Here is an 8,288-nt window from a genome sequence, read left to right as displayed (position 1 = left end):
AAATATTTTTTGGAAATAAGGCCGGGGTAGTCGATGATCGGAATTTTGTATTGATTGCAATGATGTAGTTAATTTCTGCAATCGAGTGTTAAATTGTGAAAATTGAGTGCTGATCGGAAATTTGGTCATTTATTTCAAAATTTGTGAATTTCAATATTTATTTAGAAAATCCCGGGTGTTGGGTTTTAAACACCGAAAATGGTTTTATATACTATATAAACCAGTGGGATTTTGAAAAGAATGTTATGAATTTTCCAGGTTCAATCTAACCGTATACCCACACACAACTATTTTTCTTCGGAAGTTTTTAATACGAAGAAAATAGGGCAGAAACACTATTTTAATTGAGGCATTTGAGTGCAATGCACGGTGTCCTAAGCCGAGATTGATTGGTCGTGCGTTGGTTAAGAGAACCCGTCCCCGAACTGTGTCGGATGGACGTTATCCTATATGGGTTACCCACTTATTGGGTTTTGGGTCACAATAGATTCTGGACCTATGCTCCTTCGGGAAAGCTGTCTTTGAGAGACATAGCCGTGCTCAATGAGGTGAGGATGCCTGGCTACGCCAATTGACCGCCGAACTTCAAGTAGGCCGTGCCCTAGAGTGGGCATAATTACCAATTGGAACGCATGTTGAGTGAAATATATGCGCCAGATTATGGGACAAAATTGTATAACATGGAATGAGACGTGTCATAACGATTTGGCCATATAATCAAGACCCCTATGCTAATTTGAGAATTGAGTATGGCGTTCCAGTTATTGAAGCTTAATTATTGCTCGTACCGGTATGGTTATCTATGATATAAACTGTACTAACCTGTAAGGTAGATCTGAGGCAAGGTAAGTCATCTATACCAAATGCGTGATTGTGTGGTTAGGACGCCTTTGGGCATATTACCCTCCTAATCGAGGTTTAGAGCATGGACTTGCTGGGACATTATCTCACTGGTTATTGAATAACCATTTTCAGGTCCTTAGAAGGTGGTTGTGGAGGACCAAGGCCCCGAAATCTGAGGAGGAGGATTATGGAGGATCGGCGGATGTGTCCTGTTAGTATGTCATAGGATAACCTCTTTTGAGAGTCGACCTTCTTGTAGGCTTTCAACTAGACTCGTTTTGTACTTGAATCTCGTTGTTCATAAAAGTGTGCTTTTGTGAATTGATGTCCTACTTTTCTATCCTGAGATGATTACTGTCAGGGGATTTATTTTCGCTTCCGTATATGCTTAAAAATGAATGGGTTGGTGACTCATCATCGGAAGTCACAAATTTTATCGACCAAAGAGGGATGGGCATGTGCTTGAGGTTCGGGGCATGACACGCTTCTTTGTCGTCGTCGTCATTGCTGCTGCCGCCAAGCGGCATTGCGGACTTCAACTTGTGCTCCATGTCGTCTCCTTCGCCGCCATCGGCTTCGCTCTCCTCCCCATGCTCCTCACGCCAGCCGGCAAGGCTCGCCCTTGCCAGCCATGGCGAGGCTCGACCTCGCCAAATCCGATGAGGGCGAGCCTCGCCGCCAAGGCCTCGAGGTAACCTTGTGGGCGGCGGGCAAGCCTCGCCACCCGGCGCAAGGCCGCCCTCGCGGCCATTGGCGAGGTGGCTGGTGAGGTTGACCTCGACCTCACCAGCCGTCGCCTCGGCCGATCGTCAAGGTTCAACGACCGGCTGGAGGAAGAAGAGGAGAAGAAAAAAATAATAATAAATAATAAATAATAAAAGAAAAAAATCAATAACATTAAAATATTATCAAAAGTAGTCCACATCGGCGTCGATCAAACCACGTTAGTCGACCAGCATCCAGTTAACAAATTCCGGCCAAAGTTGGCCGGAAAGAACTAAAGTGGCACAACATAAAAAGGTTTAGGACTAAATCGGCACAAAGATAAAATGTTTAGGACTTTTTGGCACTTTTCCACTATGTAATCGAATTTTTTTTTTTTTTTTTTTTTTTTTGCACCCGAGAGTTGTTAGTCCTAATTAATTATGAAGGTTTTCAAGTATATTGGTGCATGAGAAAGATCGATATTATTTCAAGAGCACTACATAGGGGCATATATGTCCTTTAGAATGATATTCACCGAACAATTGATAGGATAAGATATAAAAACATCAAACTATAGATCCGTAGTTCACCAAATAATAAATAGGATATGACAAAATTATTCAAACCTTTTCTAACTAGAAATCTGGAAGACCAAATGCAATTTTATATCCAATTTTGTTAGAGCAATTAGATAATTGCATTGGATTTGGGTGATTTTCCATTATATCACGATAATGTATATACAGGACATGAGGCTTCTGAAAGTTTGTTGACACCTAAAAATACCCCCACGAGTATGTGCAAGGCACGAGGACATAAAGCTCTAAAGCAACCATCACAACCATATATTAGTTATAATCCACATTGGTCCAGCCCAAAAAATCCATACGATACAAGATAATTAAGGATTTTGAGAAATTTTGGGCTGAATTTCGACAAATAAAGATATGTAATATTATGATGAAGCAACAGAACACCACGTGTTGAAGCCAGAGATCAATGATGAAGATATAGCCTTAGTGGTAAAAATAGGCGGGAACAGTTAAAAAGGCATCAAACTCGAAAGATGAGCGGTTAATACTCGTTGGACAAGTCATGACACTATTATCGAACAAGTATGAAATGTGGAGTGACTCTTGAGGAGAAAGTAACCGACTAATTAACGGTTACCAAGTTGGCTTATAAATATCACAAGCTATCCACTAGACAACCCCCCAAAACAACACACAAAACTACTTTATATTGCATTTATCTTTACTTAGCTTTAGTCTAACAATAGCTTAAGATTCTCATCATAGATTCAATTTTGGCAAGTGTCTATATTCTGGGAAGTGCTGTCAATTAGGCTCTATTTGGAAAATTTTTGTTTTTGTTCCCGGAACACAATTTTTCTTCTTTTGTTCCAGGGGAACAAAAAAAGAATATAAACACGTTTGTTTACATTTTTGTTCTAGAGAACAAATTTGGAACATAAACAAGAAGTGGAAAAAACATGTTTCTTATTTCCAGAAACACTTATGAGAAACACTTTTTTTCTCTTTCTTTTCTTCTTCTTTTTTCTCTTTCTTTTCTTTTCTTCTTCTTCCTTTTACCAGTCACCGGCCTTGGCCATGGCCAGCACCGGCAACCATCCAAACGAGGGCCGGCAACCTCATCGGAGCGTCGCCGGCTCCCCGGAGAGGCTGAGCCACGGCGAGGCTCATCGGCCCGAGCCTTGTGCGGCCACGGCGAGGCTTGACCGCCCCAACCGGCGCGAGGTCGGGCCTTGCCAGGCCAAGGCGAGGCCAACCTCGCGCTGCCTAGGTGAGGCCAAGCTAGGCTGGCCTCCGACGAGCTCACCGGACGTCATCAAGCCGGTCGCCGGCCACGACCATGGCCGACGACCGGCCAAAAGAAAAAGAAAAAGAAAAAGAAAAAGAAAAAAAAAAAAATATAATAAAAATTTTAAAAAATTAAACGAAACAAAAAAATTATACAAGTTTACCAAATGCGTTTCTATTCCCGGGTAGAAATTTTTTGCAATTACCAAACGCGTTCTTATACTCATAAATTGTTCCTAAGAATGGGAACAAAAAAAAAAGTATTTCTATTCAAAAATTGTTCCTCAAAACATAAACGTTACCAAACGCGCCCCCTTAGATTCCAATACTAACCCATTGTCTAGCGTCGCTGATTAGATTCCGGCATTATGTCCTCATCCTCATCTAGAGACGGTGTTCATTAGATGTTGCATTTGTCTAGAATTATTGGTTAGATTCCAACATTATGTTCATGCACGCACCTAGGAATAGTGTATACTAGGTGTTGTCTACACTATTCAGCGTCATTGATTAGATTCTGACATTGTATCCTCGTATCTATCTTAGATCGGTGTCTACTAGGTGTTATCCACACTATCTAACATCGTTAATTAGATTCGGATGTTGTGTCCTTAAACTTAGTAGAAGGTAGCGCTTTATCAAGCATCTTGTTCATATCCAATGTTGTCGAAGTGCCTTCACTATTGTATTATTTTTTTTAGGTCGGTTCATTATTGTATAGACTACTTTAATTTTAATGGGCTTTAATTATTTTAATGATGTCATTAATTAGGTTTCAATATTAATTACCGTTGATATTGAAGGTTTGATAGGTTAGCTACTTCTTTGATTTCAAGATTATAAGGTGTATAGTCTCATTCGCATTTGACCCTCTTTATTTAAAGTTAATACAAAACCCGAGTCTCATTCAATAAAAAATTAAAATATAATACTTGGTGAAAGATATTTTATTGCGAGATCCAAAATGACTAAACAAAGTTATAGAAAGAAAATTGTCTTTGTTGTAACTCTAAAAACTTCTCTAGAATTCATGACAACTTTTCTCCATCAGGATATTTCGTCGCTGGTTTGTGCAAGTTGTCTTTGTTTGGCCAAAAAGAAGAGTAGTATTTGTCTAGAAATTTTTGGCCCTTTATTACCTCATTTGGAGAGGCTTCCTACCTTCAATACACTGGTGGGGCTAAAATAACGGACTCTACACTTACAAATGAATTGAGCGGTTATAACATGAACCATGCGGGTGTGAATCCCATATAATTACTATTAGAAGAATAGCCGTGAAGGTCACTTCTGCCCACCGTATTGTGTAGAAAAAAAAAGGCATGACTTACTAGTCACTACTAAGCAAAATTTTTCAGTCCGATTCCACAAACTACTTTCCACTAGTGTTAATTCACAATTTGGAGTTTGGATCTCATTAAATTACATGATCATTTTTCATGCTAAAATCTGCTGTTCATCCTCTTTTAGGTTTGAGAGATTGATATTCTTTTAATATTTTTACTTCTTGTGAAAAAAAAAAAAACTAATACACAGGGGCAGTAAATTTGTATTTTATTTGAAACTGCAAGTGTTTCGGGAGATTATTTCAATTAATTACGAGCATGCTTCAAATGAATAAAATATATATTACTATTCTCTAATGACTGAACTTTCTAATAACACGCTATAACTCAACAAGCGGCATTACTCTTATTCAAAAATATTAAAACCAAAAAAAAAAAAAAAATGATTGATGTTGAATCGACCCATGCAAGTAAAAGGCTTTTAACTCTCAAAGTAATTTGAGCTCATGGGAAGCAAATACAATTTGTTAATGCAAAAATGACTCGCTCAACTGATGGTCCCCCTTCAATAATCACAATGCACAAATTCCTCTAATGGGTCTGTTTATTATTTGCCCTGGAGACAATATACTCAACGAGTCTTATTTTCCATATATATGGAGATGTTGCATACTAGAATATTGTACCGTACAATTTTAAGACGCTTGATCATAATCAAGTACAAGACGTTGTGAAACATGATGTTTTACATTTGTCGACACTTCCGTCATGCGTCAATTTTATGCGATGCCTTTATCGGCAACAGAGTGAGAGGCACTTTCTTGAACACGGCTAGGCCAGCCCCTTCTTCCATGTTCACATCTCCCTCTGTCATTCCCTCCGGCAATTCCCAATCGAAGGAGTGCAAGACATTGGCAAGCGCCAGCTCGATCATCGCCATGACCATCGACATCCCAGGGCATCGCCTCCGCCCGGCCCCAAATGGTATCAGCTCGAAATGATTCCCCTTGTAATCGATTGGACTGTCCTCGAACCTCTCCGGCACAAACTCCTCCGGACGCTCCCACAGTCCTGGGTCCCGTCCCATGCCCCACGCATTCACGTAGACACAGCTCTTCGGGTCGACATCGTAGCCAGATAGCTTGAAGTGGCCAATGGTTTCCCTTGGTATGAGTAGAACACCTGGAGGGTGTAGCCTCATAACTTCTTTAAGAACTAACTTCAAATATTTGAGCCCGCTGAGGTCCTCTTCTACGACCCATTTCTTGTTTCCAACGCAACTTCGGATTTCCTCTCGAGCTTTTCGCATCACCCTCGGGTTCCTAGCGAGCTCAGCCATTGTCCAGTCCATGACAACTGCACCGGTGTCCACTCCTCCGAGAAATATATTCTGATAGTGACCATGAAGTCATGATTCACAAAAAAGACAAATACATCAATTTTTGCCACGATATCGTTTATAGCCAAAAGAGAGGACGGTGAATCCATTTAAGGAGTTCTTAAATTATTCCTGCAATATATAGAACCATCAAGTTTGCTTCTCAATCGTGTATATGATCTACATTAAGTAATACGTAGAGATTGTATGATATACCATCAAGATGGCCTTGATGTTATCTTCCTTGAGCCGGACCCCCGCGAGCTCAGTCTGATCTTTCTCCATCTTCAGCAGCACATCGACAATGTCCTCCTTTCCCTCGTTGCTCTTATTCGCATTCCGATGCTCTTCGATCACCTTCTGATAGAGATCGTCCAAATTGCGAAAGCTCTTCTCCAACCTCGAATGGAGCCCCGTGAACCTGTCCACAATCCAGCCGAGTCGAGGAAATAATCAGATGCCGAGAAGCTTCCCAACATCGCCATTCCCTCGTGAACCATATCCATGAACCCTTCGTCTTCCAACTCCGTCCCCTGAAATGGCTTCCCAAATGCGACCCTGCATGCAAGGTGTGTAATCAAGTCACAATTTCTTGTGAGCGATTCATGCTTGGCTCTCAGGCTAGACAAGCTTCGGCTTGGGGTATTGACTTGAATCAAGTCTGAGCTTGATAATAGCTAAACAATCAGGTAACTTGCGACACTGAATCTTATCGAGTATAGTCAAGTTCAGACATAGAACTCACTGTCAGGTTGAGCTCTAGTTCATAGAACCAGGCTCAATATATTGTCAAACCTCGAAGAATTTGAGTAGTAACTAAAGATGGAAAGATCGGTTAAAAACTCACTTTTTAACTTAAATTTAGTGGGTTGAGTTATATGTGGTTTAGTGAAAAGTTTAAAAAAAAAAAAAAAAGTCGGTATGTGCTTACAGTAGTAAAGCCCAACTAGACATGGATTTTGCGGGGTCCAAATTCCTTACGATATTCAAGAGTTCGTAACTGACGAATTTCATCACTTCCACAATTGAAATTCTCTCTCCTACATACTCTATTCCACAATCATTCCTAAATTAGAAAGTTTTCTTTTTCTTAAATAAATGATAAAAACAACTTCATTTTCTAATTTCCCACGCCAGAAGAAATAACAGATCTTATCATAGTTTGATTTGTCAAATTTTTGGTAATTTACTATTCGCTAATTTCTTCATATTTAATCAGTTTTTAATCGGTAGGTTTTTCAATATGCTATTTTCCATATATGAAGAGAAAAACTGCTAATCAGTTTTTAATCGGGTTGGGTTGGTTGGATTGGATCGGGTGTGGGTCGTTAAGATGGATCAGTATAATTAGATAGATAACTTAATCTTGACCACTATGCCCAACCTGCAAGTGAAGTTAGCCGTCAGAGCCATGAACTTCTCGCTCATATTAACCGGAGTTCCGCTCTCTGCTGATTTTGCGATCGATTCGATCATAGATCCCACCTCCTCTTCCCTGATGTATCGGAAGGACTGGACTCGCTTCATGCTAAACAGCTCGAGCACACACAGCGTCCTTAACTCCCTCCAGTAATCGCCGTACTCCACGAAGGCCACGTCGAGGGAATCATAGGAGAGGCGTCCCGTGCCGACCATCTGCGGGCGACTGCAACTATCAAGGTCGTGGGTCTTGAGGACCTCCCTGGCAGCATCAGGGGAGGAGATTACGATGGTAGGGGTGCCACCGAGGCGGATGAGCATGACGGGGCCATATCGTCTGGAGAGTTTCCACAGAGACTGATGAGGCAGGGGCCGAGCTGGTGGAAGTTGCCTATGATGGGAAGTGATGGAGGCCCTGGAGGGAGGTTCTTCTTTTTGTTATTGAAGTTTTTCACTGAGAGGAGGAGGAGGAGGAGGAGAGGAAGGGAAAGAGCAAGCCATGTGAAGAGGATGTGAAGAGCCATTGCCGGAGGATGGTCATGCGCAGTGAGAATACTTGGCCTGTCGAGTTTGGCGAGGTTAAGTCGTCTTAAATACAAAATGGATGCAGATGATGCTTTTCTTGTTTTATCCACAGGGACAAAAATGGTACGCTTCTGAAAATATGACAGGACATGCACAAGAAAACAAGTTGTCCGTAAGAAATAATTGACACTGACGATCGAACCAATCGCGTCAACATATAATATATCGAAGGTAGCGGCTAGCGTGTGTGGACATATCTAATCGCAGTAGCAGTAGGATCAGCTAAGTGAACATTTTCGAGCAATTATATAC

At 41.0% G+C, this 8,288-nt stretch overlaps 1 protein-coding gene across 1 annotated transcript; it reads right to left on the bottom strand.

Annotated features, from left to right (window-relative positions):
• Window positions 1-5,201: 5,201 nt before the first annotated feature.
• On the bottom strand, window positions 5,202-8,021 carry LOC104433486 (cytochrome P450 71B36). Its single transcript, XM_010046247.3, is given in 5 exon segments — window positions 5,202-6,044; window positions 6,249-6,481; window positions 6,484-6,590; window positions 7,417-7,822; window positions 7,825-8,021. Coding segments are annotated over 5 exon segments (1,521 nt in total). The 5' UTR covers window positions 7,976-8,021; the 3' UTR covers window positions 5,202-5,420.
• Between the last annotated feature and the right edge of the window lie 267 nt (window positions 8,022-8,288).

The sequence above is a fragment of the Eucalyptus grandis genome, chromosome 2 (genome assembly GCF_016545825.1).
Source record: "Eucalyptus grandis isolate ANBG69807.140 chromosome 2, ASM1654582v1, whole genome shotgun sequence".
Lineage (NCBI taxonomy): Eukaryota > Viridiplantae > Streptophyta > Magnoliopsida > Myrtales > Myrtaceae > Eucalyptus > Eucalyptus grandis.
The sequence above is the reverse complement of the archived record's forward strand: the minus strand, read 5'-3'. Positions and strand labels throughout refer to the sequence as shown.